Genomic DNA, 16631 nt, shown 5'->3' with positions numbered 1-16631 from the left:
CAATAATCTGTATGGATAGCACCTGTACATTTTCAGATATGATGCATGTGGATTACAAAGGTGACTCATGCCTATCATTTTGTATCATTTTTAGAAGAGGTATATCACACACCTCATAAAAGTGTGACAATATACTAATAACATCTTAAATGATGCTTTTTAGTTTTCAAGTGGTTGGATAGCAAAAGCTTTGGAAAAATAATAAGTCTTTTGTTCTCATTTTAAAAGCAGTGCTGTTAATTTGTAATCCAGAATTATAATGTGATTTGAAGTATAATATCTGTGGGATTTGGCTTATTAGATGTTTTGCCTTCTCTCTATTGTCATCTTATGATTATCACAGTAAGAAGCATTCTTGTATACTAAAAAGAAAAGTCCTATTTCTTCTTCTGCTTATACTCAATACTTCTGATATCAGATATGTAGGGCTTCTTTCCACAGTGACCAATTCTCAGTGCCCTGAGACACTGTATCTGGGTATCCTGCAATTCAATTTAATTCTGCCACTGTCTGTCTGGAGTTAACATCAGATCCCCCAGGTTAAGGTCTCATTTCCACAAGACTGACCCCATTTCAGACACCACTTACAAGTCATGGGTCCCTAGGTTGCCACACTTCTGTCTAACATGGTTGTAAATCAGGGTTCCCATGACCCCCTCCTCAGGTTCATAATTTGCTATAATGGCTCACAGAACTCAGGAGACACTTACTTAATGTTTACTGGCTTATTATAGAATAAAGGATATAGATGAATAATTAAATGAAGAGATGCTTGGATGGGATGCTCTGTCCCTGGAAATTGAGGTGTGTTACCTGCCCAGCATGTGGATGTGCTCAGCAGTGTGGAAGTTGCCCAAAACCTGTAGTTCTGAGATTTTTATGGAGGCTTCATCACATAGGCATCACTTATAATTAACTTAATCTCTAGCCCCTCTCCAATCCCTGGGGTGGGGTGGAGGGGGAGAAAGGCTGAAAGTTCTAAGCTTCTAATCATAACTTGATCTTTCTGTTGACCAGCCACCATCCCGAAGCCGTCCAGGAGCCCACCAAGAGTCACCTTAGAGCGAAAGATAATCCTATCACTTAGGAAGTTCCAAGGGATTTAGGAGTTCTGTATCAGGAACCAGGGCCAAATATCAAATATTAGAACAAAAGATACTCCTAGTATCTTTATCACTTAAAAAATTACAAAGATTTTACCATCTCTACCAGGAGTTGGGATGAAGACCAAAATACATATTTATTATATCACAATATCATATCTATTTATATTTGTATCTATATCTATCTTTGAACACTTCAGGTTATTTCCTCATGGAAGATTCCTAGAAGTGGAATTTTTGATCAAAGGTTATGTACTTCTTGTACTTCTTTTTAAAAAATTTTTTTTTAATGTGTATTATTTATTTTTGAGAGAGAAACAAAGCTCTAGTGGGGAACAGGCAGAGAGAGAGACACATACACAGAATCCGAAGCAGGCTCCAGGCTCTGAGCTGTCAGCACATAGTCTGGCAAGGGGCTTGAACTCATGATCCGTGAGATCATGACCTGAGCCTTAGTCAGGCTTAACCCACTGAGCCACTCAAAAGTTAGGTACTTCTTAAAGCCTTTGCTAAATACTGACAAATTTGAGACCTTCCCAGTGGTTGTGAGATAGATTGCCTGTTTTGTTTCTTTTGTCATGGGTGTGAATGAACTTTAAATGAATGGCTTAGTTGGTCAGGAAAGCTTGGCTTGGTGAAGTAGACAGTGGTGTAAAATCAGCTTCAGGAAGATGGGCTCTCTGGGAACTGCACCTAAGTTCTCCGAGGATAGGGACCTGGTCTTGCCCTTCTCACAGCTCCACCATCTGGAGCTTCTTGATTTCCAGCAGCTCTCTCACCATAGGTGGGTCCTCTTGTACTGGAATGGGATGTGAATCTCCGTTCTCTAGCTGCACCTGCCCATTCCTCTTTCCCTCTAGATGGGCCGTTTCGCACTACACGCCTGTCTGAAGGACTCTGAGGTGTATGCAGAGTGGCAGGTCTGCCGACATATAGCTGCCTTGAACAACCTTGCCTTGGTTCCCTGAAGCTGGATTCCACAAAGCAGTTCATTTTTTCTAGGCTTAGTTAGGACCATGATTACTTCAGTGGGAATGAAAATGGAGTCAATTAGTAACTATGTCATTTATATTCAGGTGTCCAAATAAAGCTTGAGATGTTTAAAATTCTGTTAAATTTGTGCATGAATCAAGTCAAGTATTTAGAATATGCATATGCCATTGCTAAAGTTGATTTTTACCTTTTCAGTTGTTTTGGCAAAGAGGAGGTGTTTCTATAAGAGAAACGGATCAAGGGCATGAGAATAAAGACATGGGATTACTGTTTCAGTAAAATAAACTGGAATATAGACAACTACAGGCAATCCCCCTTAGGGTATATATGCTCCTCCAAAAGAATCATACCCTATACAATTATTTTTGCTGTAACTCTACAGAGTCCATTGGGAACATTATGTCCTGTTATTAAATTTAAGGCAACCTTCAGAAGTTTCTCTGTTCTTCATTTCTATCTTAGCAAAGTATTTTTAAGGATGTTGAACAATGGATTTCCCTACTTTTTGTGACTCTCGTTAGTTTCTTCATCATAATCTTAGAATTTAGATTTTGAGATCTGTGGGAATTTGTGTTAGAAAACATTTAATACAAATTCTGAAATGCTGTGCTTTTGCTCAGCCTTTTAATTTCAGCTGCAGCCGGTAATAGTGTCTTCAGGTGTGCTGGAGGTCCCTTGTGGGGTGGTAATTAACGATCATTCCCGGTGCGTAGTCTGGAAATTCAGTTCCTGGTGAGTACTCTGGGTGAGAGACCATGTTCATGCTTGATTTGTCCCAACTGTGACCCACAGTCACAGTCTCGTGGCTTTTTTCTCCCCTCCAGTGGCTGTGACTCTGACCCAGAGCATTGTGGACTTGCTTTTGAACACTCAGCTCCTTGGGAAGAGCTGGCAGTGAAAGCAAGAGTCGCATGGGGCTGTTTGCATTAGTCACAGAGCGAAGGAGAAACAGGTTCAGCACCTAGCTGCCTGCCTTCTCAGTGAGGCCACAGGGTTTTTGGAAATAACATTGTATTGCTTTTGCAGTGAGTTTTGCAGATAGGAAAATTCTGAAATAGGGAAAAAATGATACGTGCATCTAGAGTAACCCGATGTTGGGAGTCATCCATTAAAAATAGTTGATTGAATAGCTTACCTTTTTTAAATGATCAGTTCCCTCTTCTTTCCATGTGCTTATGTTTTCTGTTTGTGGCTGATTCCATTTTTGTTTTTGTCTTTTTTTACAGGCTGAACATATTTTTGACTGGTATGAACCCATTCTACTTTCATGCAGTGAACGTGATTTTACACTGTTTAGTGACTCTTGTCCTGATGTACACCTGTGACCAAGCTGTCTTCAGGAATCGCAGACTTGCTTTTGCTACGGCACTACTTTTTGCTGTGCATCCTATCCACACGGAGGCAGTGAGTATCCCTGGAACTCAGTGAAACAATAAACTAAGAAAACAAAAAACACAAAAACACAAAAAACTAAAAAACCAGAAACCGAACCTTTTAAAACCATGTGAATTCAAGGCACCAGTAGAGTGTTTGTCTTTATGTATAAATCATTCTGGTTGACATCTCTTCTTTTTGAATGTTCAAATGGCCTTTAGAATTTAACTGCCTTTTTAAATAACCACTGTTATTATTACACATAGTAATAAATAGCTGGAGTTTATCTGAACAAAATGTAAGTACTAATGTGTTTTAAACAACACAGGGCATTTTGAGAGACTTGTCCTGCCGAGGCATTGTTCCTGCTCTCCATTTGTATTTTACCTTTTCTCTCGGTGCTTCGTATCTGGACACTTTCCTACAGTCTTTTTGTCTGAGAACATGCCTAGGGTCAACGTGTCAAATTAGTTCTCCTCTCCCGCCTCTCCTTTATTTTTTTTAAAAAAATATTTGTTTATTTTGAGAGAGAGGGAGAGGGGCAGAGAGAGAGAGAGAGACAGAGACAGAGAATTCCAAACAGGCTTCACACTGTCAGTGCAGAGTCTGATGAGGGGCTTGAACTCACCAACTGCGAGACCATAACCTGAGCTGAAATCAAGAGTCAGATGTTCAACCAACTGAACCATGCAGGCCCACTTCACCTCCTCCCCTTTCAATTATCCTTCCTCATTGAAAAGCAAAAAGGAATGTCTCAAATACATCAGATTTTTACTATGCCCCAGGTGTAGTAATCTCTGAGGTACCTTACAAAGAAACAATTTGATATATTGGTGTCAGCAAAGCCATCTTCAGTTAAGGCATCATAGACCCGAAGTAGGGCTTCATATCACTCTCTGTTCTTACACATATTTCTGTGAAGAATAGAGCATGACATTAGAAATAGGGTATGGGGACCTGTGTTGATCTTCTGAATTCAGAAGTGAGATGGTTGTCATGGGAATGCATAATAATATGTTCATTTGAACATAAGAAGTCTGATTTGGCCATTTGGTTTTATAATGAGGACTGGTTTTGCCAGTTAGGCTATATAATGAATATTTTCCACAAACAGTATTGTAAATCTATAAGCCCAAGGTTTTGATACAAATATATTTGGAATGAGTGACAAAGAAAAAAATAATTTTATAAAAAATTACTTAAGGTAAATTTTCTAGCCCTTTCTTGAGTATTTTGGACTGGAAAGGTGCCATTAAGTGCAAGACTATGAGGTATATAAGTAATGGTCCTTTGGAAAGTCTTGGTGAAGCCATTTTTGCTGTACTTCTGAGAATCTATGAAAGCAAATGACTCGTATGACTGATAACTCTCCTGATGGCTGTGCTGAAATTATTTGCTTTCAACCAAATTAAAGGAGGAACTGATTGAATTGTCAACTGGTAGATCATTAAACATTATCTAATATGATAGATCACTATGATTTTGCAGATGATCTTATATTCAAAGAGTTGAGTCACTGCTATAATATGGCTACTTCTGTCTCATTTATTTATGTGAACAGTCTATAAAGATGAAAGCTAGGAATGGACCTGATACTGCATTTTTTCTTATTCTAACCAGTTGTAATATTTGGTCATAGATAATTGAACTAATTGACCACAAACCTGCTGTACCTGTTATTAAGAAGTGTATTTTTATATCCAAGAGCTATTTATTATTTTTTATAATTTGTGATATATTAAACAATTGTGCATTAATACTAAGTAGAATAGTAATATAAAATTGAAAATTTAACAGTTGTGATCACAGGGAAGTTTTCAATAGATTTAAATATATAAGTATTTTTATTACTGAGAGAAGATGGTAAGTAGAATATATAACTGTATATATTATATAATAACTATATAGTACATTAAGAAACAATGCTGAGGGGGAGATAAAATAGAAATATGAGTTCAAGGGGAAATGGGCATGAAATGTCCATCATTTAATAAAGAGCCTGTTCATGTTTGTATAAATGGAGAATAATGAGCTTCAAATTGCTGTGGTACATTCCAGCTTCCATTTGATACTTTTAAAAGGATAATATTATGGACTTATTTTAAAATATCAGTATTTACAATACATGAGAAATTAGATCCTTGCAAGTATTTAAAATTATGATAAAAAAATTTAGATATGAATTTTAAAAGATGAGAGAGATACATAAGTTTTTGACATTTTTTTTTGGAAGAGAAATAATCAAAGACTACTGCTCCTAGCCATAGAGAATATATGATGCCAGGTCAAAGTACAGTTGAAAATACGTGTACGGAGTGTCTTGGAGAACATTTTCACAGGAAAGAATAAGTGAATAGGACAATACCAGTCTTAATTCTATGCTTGCAAAGAGGGAGAGCAGGTTACCTTGGACAGTGAGATCATGAGCTGGTAGAGTTAGGTCGAGGTCTAAGAAAAAAGAAAAATACTGTTAGCAAAGTGACCTTTAAGAAAAGTTTTCAGTAAGGGGACATTTGGGAGGTTCAGTCAGTTGAGCATCCAGCTCTTGGTTTCAGCTCAGGTCATGATCTCACGTTTTGTGAATTTGAGGCCTGCATTGCGCTCTGCACTGTCAGCGCAGAGCCTGCTTGGGATTCTCTCTCTCCGTCTCTCTGCTCCCCACCACCCATGCTTGTGAGCTCATGCTCCCTCTCTCTCTCAAAATAAATAGACTTACAGGCAGAGAAGGACAAATACCATATGTTTGCACTTACAGGAGGATTAGGAGGAACTTAACGGAGGACCATGGGGGAGAAGAAGGGGGGAATAGTGGGGGTGGGGGGGATAGGCAAACCATGAGAGACTCTTGAATGCCGACAAAAACTGAGGACTGATGGGTATGGGGGGGAGGGGGGATGGGCATGGAGGAGGGCACTTGTGGGGATGAGCACTGGGTGTTATATGGAAACCAACTTGACAATAAACTATTTGTAAAAAATAAATAAAAAAATAAATAAAACATATTACAATAAAATAAAAAAAATAAATAGACTTAAAAGAAAAGTTTTCAATAAGCTTTTGTTCTAATAAAAAAAAATCCATGATAACACAATTCAAAGGAGTCTGAGAGCTGGACATTTAGGGAAGAAGTTTAAAGAAACTGCTTGTATTCACAAGGAATGAGAGGACTATAGGAAGGAAGTGAAGAAAGTGAAGAAATTTGACTTATATAACAGTGTATACTAGGAAGCAAAATCAAAAGACTATTATTCAGCTATAGGTAGTAGTTTAGGTTTCTATTGAAGAAGATAGGAAATTAGAAAAAAGGTGTTGTAGAAGACTTAGTGATAAATTATTTAAAAAAAAGAAAATAGATCATAGTATGGCTGGAGGGAGAGTTAGAGGGATGTATCTCCCTTTTGTTAAACAAGAACAAAAATGGGACCATAAGTAATCACAGGAAAGATGGAGGGTTTACATTTCTGGGAGGAGGGGTTAAAACGATTTTTTAAACGTTTATTTTTGAGAAAGAGAGAGACAGAAGGTGAGCGGGAGGGGGGGCACAGGGTGAGGGAGACACAGAATCTGAAGCAGGCTCCAGTTTTCCCTATGTGGGGCCAGAACTCAAGAACTGAACCATGAGATCATGACCTGAACTGAAGTCAGACACTTAACTTACTGAGCCACCTTGGCGCCCCATGGGGGGTGAGGTTTAGTTTCAACATGTTGGTTTGATCAAAGATTTGCTTCCTTAATTATGTAACAGCATATAGTAAATGAATACTTGTTTGTTGCAAGCACTGTGCTAGGTGTCAAGAGGGTATGTGGGTGAATAAGGGGCCTCTACCCATAATTTGTTCACAAGCTCCTAAAAAAGCCAAAGAACATAACCATAAATACATATGAGATAAAACAATATATTGTAATAAAATTTCCAATTTAATTATGTAGGAACAAATTCATTTATTTATTTAATCTTTCAACAAATATTTGAGTGACTGTAATATAGTCAGTTCAGGAGGTATAGCAAAATGACTAAGACATTTCTTCACTGGAGTCCTTGTGATTCTTGGAAGAGTTTTCTTTTAATGTTTATTTTATTTTATTTTTTTTAAGAAAGAGAGTGAGCAGGTGAGGGGCAGAGAGTGAAGTTGAGAAAGAGAATCCTAAGCAGGCTCCCTGCTGTCAGTGCAGAGCCCAATGTTGGGGCTTGATTCCACAAACTATAAGATTGTGACCTAAGCCAAAATCAAGAGTCGGATGCTTAACCTACTGAGCCACCCAGGTGGCCCAGAAGGGTTTTCTGACAGTATATTTCTTGGGAAATAATGGGAAGTTGGTATGCTTTTCTGAATCCTGAATCATGAGAAAAATAAGTAGAGAGCTTAGGAAAATGAGGAATATCATTGTAATTCCCACGTGGGAATTAAAACTTAGCAATCATTATAGAAACGTTATTGGTTGAAAGGAATTCACTTATGTCAAGTCAAAAGCAAGAGCAGGAAATGCTGACACAGGGAGTTGACGGTTAAGGTCAACGATTCCAGAACTGGGACAAGAGCACGTAGGAGAGAACTGGTCATGATCTAATTAGCCAGTCAGGTTTTCAGCTATTGGATGTGTTAAGTGTGTGTTTCCTGTCCCTGTCTGACACTAATGGGACTCATTCTTGCAGATAGAATAATCAATAACTTGATACACATGCAATACTTTATACAGGTCCCATGACTGTTATTCTAAGAAATAACAAGTTTTGGGTACAAATTAAATTCTTAATTGGTAATTTCCACATGTGATTCTATTAAGCTCACTAGGACCCAGATCTCAATGTCACATTGTTTGCATTTTACCTGATGTTCACTAATTTTTTCGATTACTTGAGTATTTATTACAGAGTTCAGTTCCCAAGTTAAAACTACTCAGTTGGTGATGTAACTTGCAGCTTGAGGCAGAAGTACATGCTCTCCATCTGCTTGTATTTTTGGCTGCATCCTTTGTACCTTCGAGCACCCTACAGTTCAGCCTACATTGCCATAGAATCAAACCCAGGAGCTCCAACTTAACATCTCAGTTTTCTTCCCATTGTCCACTCCTGTCCACTTTCATTTACTCCATGCTTTCACCCCTTTATGCCTTCCCTTCCAGAAACACCTCCTATGTCTTCAGACTGCTCGTTCCTCTGCCTGGAGTGCTTCTGTGTTCCTTTCCTGGCCCAAGATTCACATTTGTCTGTCTTGAGCTTACTGAGCCCTTCTTGCCTGTCCTTTAGATGTTAATGTGTAACATCAGCCTTTCTATGAAGCCTTCCCAGATTCTACAGTCAAAATTAATCCCTCCATTCTTCTCATGGCAATGATTTCTCCTCTTTATGATACATGCAGTTTCCTTGTATCATAGTGACACCCTCTTTTGACTCCCCACCAGATGTTTTAAACTTCATGAGGCAGGTTATATCCCTCCAGCTGCCACAGTACCCGGCAAATAGGAGGCACTTGGAAAATGTTTGTCGAGTGGAATAAATCATGCAATTACTGAACATGATGATACTGACTAATTGAATCACAGTGGAAGTGAGTGGTTGGTCTTGACATATAGTAGTTGATGACAAGCACCTTGTTTTTTAAGACCTCTAACTCTCTTGTCCCAGAAACCCCAGCTCAGCAGGGATATGTAGAGTAGGTGTTCAGTATAATGCATGGCAGTTTGAAACTGGCCGCAGAGACTCTCAGTATTAGCACTAACATTTCAACAACCCCTCTGAGCTTCCGCTCTGAGGGACACTACATTCTTTATATCTGGGCACATCCAGCTGGCACATTCTGTTGCTGCTGCTGCTTCCCAGCAGCACTAACTGGCTGCAATTTGAGAAGTAGGCTTCAGGCGCCTTTATCACATTAGTTATGCTCGCCCAGCTTATGATTGCCTCATTCCAACTTGCTACACCCAATATCAGCTTGCACGTCTTGGTGTTGTGTGATTTGGCCACATCAGTTGTGCTGTGATGAGTGTCCCTCTGGGTCCAGATGTGTGGCCTTCTCTCAAGGTTTTGTTGCTAGTGGTTGGGCTCTCTGTTTAATCTTCTAGAGGTCTCGCAGGTGATACTGAGCTCAGTGCTCAGAGACGTGGTGGTGTAGACTGAGCGGATCTGAGTTCACAAGTGAACTGTGTGCAATTGTTGCTTTACAGATTGTGAGTCTGAACTGGTTCTTGACACTGAGGTGACACCATATTGTCACTGCGTACCTCCTTTGAGTCATGCAGTCTTCCTGATTTGGCATGCAAATTCCTTATAGATGGATGGATCAATAAACAGTGTGTAGTCCAGGCGGCCACATTAGCTAATAGCTTTTTAACTCTGTACTGCTAGTGTAATTCTTTGGCTCTATCCAGGTTTCTCTTGGTGTACATTAGACTAGAATTTTTCTCAGTGTGTGACTTGCTGTCCATCCTTATGCAGGTATATAATTAACTTACTTTCTATTTATATTTTAACTAATATATTCATTTATCTAATAAAGTTAAATTAAAATATCCTCCATGTAAACTTTAACAAAAAACGATGATTTATATAAGCCCCAAAGGAAAACCCATTTCAGTGCTGAATCCCACCCACTTTCACTGTAGGGAAAAGGAAGAAAGGCCACTGACACTGAGTGGGTACTTTATGTATGTGTCATCTCATTAATTAAAACAGTAACATGTGATGTGGGTGTTATGCTCATTTTAAAGATAACAAAACCAAATCCCAGAAGTTAAATATAACATTAAGTCTCACTCAAAAGGCAAGAGAATGAGTCTATATTCAAGCCTTGGATGGTCTAGTTCTATGCATGTGTCCATTCCCTCTCCTCTATAACTGCAAAGTATGCTCAGTATATGAGCATTTGTAGGTGTATTTCCCACAACACTATTTTCCACTATTAATTATGATTGAGTCTCTAACACACTGTGGACTTCAGGTCCTCTGTGGTTCAGGCGATGCTGTTTTCTGTGCCTGAAATGTCAATCCTGTTCATTTCCCTTGTGAGCTCTGACTCCTCTTTAAGATTCAGCTTGTATGTGGCCTTATTGGAAGCATACTTTGAACCATACCCCATGTTTTTCCTTTACAGTTTTATTTCTTGGATTTCAGAAAAGTAAGAGAAATGCACACACATTTTAAGTAGTAGTGAAATAATACAAAGATTTATGAAAAGCTGTCTGTCCTCCACCCGTCTTCCATTAACATTAAAAAAGTTTTTTTAAACTTCAAAAATACAGTGACCATATTCTCTTTATCCAGACTCATCAGTTTTTAATATTCTGCCACATTTGTTTTGTCATTCTTCCTCTCTTTTTCTCTCTTAATGTATAAAAATATTATTGGTATTCTGAAGCATTTGAGAGTAGGCTGCATAATTCATGCCTCTTTGCACTGGAATAATTTAGTTGTGTATTTTCTAAAACCAAGGCCATTAGTCATTCTCTTCAGTCTCCTTAAGTTTGGAGTAGTTACCAGTCTTCATTTGTCTTTTTGTAATATAATTCACAGCTTTAAATATAATTTATAACTTCTATTTAATGTACATGATATAAAATGTTTATATATTATAACATTGCAATTGATGTTATATAGTATATATGAAACATTATATCAAATGATTATTATATATAATGTAAAGTATAACACATGATTTGTATGTTGAAATTTATAATATATAAATAAAATAGTATAACTATATATATTGTATGCAAATATATAATATATGAATATGTAAAAATATAAAACATATAAGATATAAATACATAATATATGCACATGTAGTATATTATGCAGGTATATACCTGTAAAATGTAATAATATTATATATGTAGTATTATAATACATTAGATTATAGAAGTTATAATATGATAAATCATGATACAGTATAAATTAGAAAATATTAAAATATTAGAATTTTAATGTTATAAGATAATGTATGATTGTTGTATTTTATACTTTGTTAGTATAAAATATATTTATTTATGTATTTAATAGAATGTTCCTCATCCTGGGTTTGTCTGATGTTTTCTCATGATTACATTCAGGTTATGTATCCTTGGCTGGAATTTGACAAAAGTGATGTTGTGCCCTTCTCAGGGTATCACGTGCAGAGACATGCAAAATCCATTGGCCCTTTATTGGTGAAGTCAAATTTGAATCCCCAGTTAAGGTGTAATGCATTTTCTCCATAGTATAGTTATTCTTTTTACTTTTTCATTTAACAAGTAATTGATGAGGACATGGTTTGAAGCCCTACTAATATGCTTTGCCTCATCAAATCTTTATACCCCAGATTTAGCATCCACTAGTATTTTGTGATGTTTCTTGCTCTATCTAATCTTGACTCTTTTGGACACAAAATGGCTATTTGCCAACTGCACTATTGCCTCTACATTCATTAACTTGCTTTTTTAATGTAAGGAAGAGCTTTCTATTCTTTTCCATTTAGTTGCTTACTGTATTTATGTATGTACTTATATATGCATTCATTCATCCATCCATCAGTATCAGTATGCATTCATGGGTGTCTGTTTTTTTTAAAATGGTCTATTTTATTATTGTCTTTATTTATTTTGATGTTCAAACGGTCTGATATTTGGTCAGTGGGAGCCCCTTATCATCAGCTTCTGTATCCTTTTGACATGTACCTTTAATGTTTATTTATTTTTGAGAGAGAGAAAGAGCGTGAGTGGGGGAGGGACAGAGAGAGAAGGAGACACAGAATCTGAAGCAGGCTCCAGGCTTTGAACCCTTCTGCACAGAGCCCGATACAGGGCTCAAACTCACAAACTGTGAGATCATGACCTGAGCTGAGGTCAGATGCTTAACTGACTGAGCCACCCAGGTGCCCCTGTCCCTGTCCCTTTTTGAACACTTTCTTACTTTCTAACACGAGAAGATGATCCACGCTCCTCTTGCATCTCCTTCGCCTCAGCCCTGGGGTCAGCCACTTCTCCAAGGAGCTCACATTCTCTTTAGGAGAGGAATGGTTTGCGGTCAGCTCCGTGATGGCTCGTTGCTACTGAGGTAGCTTGCTTTTAGGCTCTTTCAGTGACAGAACTAAGAAACACACCAACACAGACACACATACACTACATGGCCATTAAGAGTTTGTACTCACTCCTATTTTTACCAAAATTATTGTTTCCTAGACTTATTTTTTCCTAGTACTCTGTAAATATCCTCTGCTCCATTAGCACTCTGGTGCCCGAAGACTAGCCCAGTGTCTGGCACCCAGTCATTGCTCAAAAAGTATTTTTGAATAAATCAGCAAGGGAATAAACTTTGGTGATTATGAATTGACCTTCTGTAGAAGAAAGGTTAAAATGAAATTAAGCATGAAAATCATTTCCTTCCCTTTCTTTTCCCCTTCTCCTATAAACTTACTGTTTTATATCTGATAACCAGGGGTGGTAAGTCCTAAGTCAAATTTTGAAGAAGAATGTGTTTTCTTATTTTATCACGCTTTTCATTCCTCGAAAAGAGAATCCATTTCTGTAACGGTTTTCTGAAAGTGACTTTCTGAGGGTTTTATTTTTTCAAACGTTCTAGGTGGCTGGGATTGTTGGCAGAGCTGACGTGCTAGCATGCCTGCTGTTTCTGTTGGCCTTTCTCTCCTACAATAGGTATGTATGTGGGGCCTAGATTGCCCTTCTCCGTGGTCACAATCATGCTCTCCCTTCGGGAGTTTCTGTCGCGTGCATGGGTGTGCGTGTGCGCATGCGTGTGTGTGCGCGTTTGGGGGGCACACGTGTGTGCACGTGGGTGGGGGCGCACGTGTGTGTGTGCGCATGTATGTGTGTGCGTGTGCGCGCGCGCGCGTGTGTGTGGACTCCGAGCATCTGCCTGAGAGCGGAGGGAGGCGTCTTCACAGTGAAGCACTTAGAAAGCCTCATGGAGACCAGGGTAGGAAACCTGCCCTTACTGAATGTGAGGCTGCTCTTTCCTCCAGCCATATTCTGAACGGTGTCATAGCCTTTTATTTTATTTTATTTATTTTTTTTTTTTAATTTTTTTATTTATTATTTCTAGGAGAGAGAAAGAGTGAGCAGGGGAGGGTCAGAGAGAGAGGGAGTCACAGACTGAAACAGGCTCCAGGCTCCGAGCTGTCAGTCAGCACAGAGCCCGACGCGGGGCTCGAACCCACGAACTGCAAGGTCATGACCTAAGCGAAAGTCGGACGCTTAACCGACTAAGCCACCCAGGCGCCCCTGTGTCATAGCCTTTTAAAGGAACTGCTCTCCCCGTGCTAGGAAGACAAGTTCTTGCTTCTTGATTGTTCCTATTTGTCATTTCTGACTGAGAATGGAATGTGAAGTCTTTGCTCCGAGCCAGTATGTATTGGATGGAGCCCTCTCTTCCATTTGGCCATGATTGGTTTAATTCCTCCTGTTGGTTTTGGTCCTGATTTTTTTTTTTTCATCTTTATTATCCCCAGAAAAGTAGCTCAGAGCTTAAAATAACAAAGCTGAATTAGAAGTAGTATTTCTCAAAAAAAAAAAAAAAAAAAAAAAAAAAAAAAAAAAAAAAAAAAAAAAAAAAAAAAAAAAAAAAAAAAAAAAAAAAAAAAAGAAGTAGTATTTCTCAACCATGGTTTTCTAATTTACACACCCTTTCATCAAAACACAGAAGTCCCTTGCTTTGGCATACTGAAACACAGTACAGTAATTTCCCATTAGATTGCCCCTTCTCCTCCACGTATGCAGGTTCTCACTTGAGTTATGACTTGGCCACATAGGGAAAGGGATAGGTTGAAAAGACAATGGGAGTGGGGCTGATGGCTCAGATGGTGGCCCAGAAAAGGGGTGAGTGAATCCTGTTACCCTACATTGTGGAGGGATGTCTGGTTAGGGGTTTGTGAGCTTTGACCTTTGGCTTAGTTTGATGGCCTACCATCTTACAGAGCCTCGTGATTATCACCTGTGTGATAATGAGTCGCGGTGTTACAGTTTCTGTTGTGCGTGCCATTTGCACTTTTAGCAACGTAAGCTCTAGATCACCTTCAGAGGAAAATGAGTATCTGCTGCACATAGAGCATATAATTTGGGTGATTGTTCCTAGACGTAACAGTAAGAGTAAGGTGTCACAGCTACAGAAATATTTGCCGTTGCTTCAGAGGATTGGGGCAAATGGGTGTGGTGCCTACTGAAGAAATAGCGATTTTTTTTTTTTTTTTTTTTTTTTGGTGGGGGCTGATTCTGTTGTAAAGTGAAAAAAGGATTTATAGCTCTGGGAGATTTTTAGAAATCCCTGCTGGAAATTATACTGAGAAATATACCACTTTACCTAATACATCCCCTTGGAAAATAAATCTAAAAATACAAATTAACCAGAAGAAAAGGAAAAGGCCAAAACATCTGCATTTTCATCACAGAGAAAAATCAGGATTATATACATCCACTGACTGATTTGTGAACAGAAGCATATGAAACACTTTCACTAGAAGAAGAATAATGATGTGATAGCCACTTCACATGTGAGAAGTCATTTATGTACTCCTGCCTGCAATACTGTGATCCCATTTCATATATAAGGGAACTGAGGCAGAGAGAGGCATACTAACCTGCCCCATAATACCCTGTTAGTTAACTGCAGAGCTGTGATTTGAACCCAGGGAACCTGGCTCCAGAGGTCATGTTATGAGGCTTGCTAACTTGTATTATTGACTTAAAACATATTGACTAAATATCCTTCCATGCCACTAACTGTATCTTTATGTTAGCATTTAAAGTGATTTTTGTGTGTGTGTGTGTGTCCATTTGTTATATGCCATATTTTATCATAATTTATATGTATTTTAATTTACATACCAAAGTCCAATGTTGTTGGACATTTACTTTTTTTCCTCTTTGCAATTTTAAATAACTCTGATGAATATTCATGGAGAAATCTTTGTTCACCTACTTAGAATATGATGAAACAGAGTTAAATCATATTTTTAAAAGTTGGTGTTTGTCACTGACCCATATTTCTTCTTAGATTAAAAGCATCTCAATCTTGTTTTCCAGGAGTGTGGACCAGCGTCATGTTGTGGAATGTTTCCCTCCCACGGCTTCTCCCTTCTTCTTGCTGCTCAGTTTGTTTCTGGGGACCTGTGCGATGCTGGTGAAGGAGACCGGCATCACGGTGTTTGGGGTGTGCTTGGTTTATGATCTCTTTTCCCTATCCCACAAGCAAGAGAAATCGTAAGTCACTTTAAAGTTTTGCTGTCAAGCAGAGCATGTGCAGAGAATTGCTTAGATCAATAGCTTTCAAATTTTCTTAAAAAAGAAAAAAAAGTATACCCTTTTGTTAAATGTAACCTCACCTTGGCCCATAAGTTAGTAAGGCTCGTTTTGTTAAAATAAATGCATTAGATATGTTCAAACTCTTCACACTTTATAAAAATCAGTGAGGACCCTAAGGATTTTGGGAGCCCCAAATTTGGAATTGGTGAGTATCCATGCCGATTACAGGTTTATATTGCTAGATTGTTTTCGTTGCATGCTATGGAGACCTTGATTCACAAAGAGAAGCGGTTGCAAGTGATAACAGTTTTGTTTTTTTTTTAATGGTTTGCCTTGAATCCCTGCATTCAAATGAGTGTTACCCGTCAAAAAGCACTGCTAAGTTGGAAACTACTTACTCGTTCTAGAGATGATGCTGTTACTTAAGAATTTTGGGAGTCTCCTTTAGGAATTCCACAAAAGGAATACTCGCCTGTTATATCCAAATTAAAGGTCAAGTTTAATTAGGAGCCCATTTTCACTTAGAGAATGTAAGCGCGTTAAAAAAAAAAAAAAGAATTTAAGCATATTCATTGTATCCTGTAGACTATAGATGGTAAGAAAGAATGCTATGGCCTATTGAAAGTTGAAGCACATACTATATTTTTCTTTCTCTATCATCAAATCCATAATTACTTACATTTTGACATGCAGACCCCATTTTTCAGTAATTATAAGGCCCTTACTTTTCAACTCTTAAAAAATGTGGTTGATTTATTCTTCTGCATTATCTGATGAAGAATTTTAGCTTTAAAAAAATCTTGCCTTTTTATCCCATTCCCTATCTCATTATACTCCTTGACATAAAGATAAGAGCAGTGTTATTGAGTGGCAACAAGCTGAGATGAGTCATTAAATTCTGATCACCTTCCTGCCTGGGCGTGCTTGGAGATA

General features: G+C 38.2%; 1 protein-coding gene across 2 annotated transcripts in view; it reads left to right on the top strand.

Moving 5' to 3' along the window:
- TMTC1 (transmembrane O-mannosyltransferase targeting cadherins 1) overlaps window positions 1-16631 on the top strand; it is a 272886-nt gene that overhangs the window by 18412 nt on the left and 237843 nt on the right. For both annotated transcript variants that reach the window (XM_039255271.1, XM_039255272.1), the window contains exons 2-4: window positions 3323-3500; window positions 13024-13097; window positions 15480-15656. In XM_039255271.1, coding sequence (XP_039111202.1) covers window positions 3323-3500; window positions 13024-13097; window positions 15480-15656 — 429 coding nt within the window. The remainder of the gene's footprint in view (window positions 1-3322; window positions 3501-13023; window positions 13098-15479; window positions 15657-16631) is intronic.

Source organism: Hyaena hyaena, unplaced genomic scaffold (genome assembly GCF_003009895.1).
Source record: "Hyaena hyaena isolate Hyena2069 unplaced genomic scaffold, ASM300989v1 scaffold_520, whole genome shotgun sequence".
NCBI lineage: Eukaryota > Metazoa > Chordata > Mammalia > Carnivora > Hyaenidae > Hyaena > Hyaena hyaena.
Note: the sequence above shows the minus strand (reverse complement) of the source record. Positions and strands in the feature narration are given on the sequence as shown.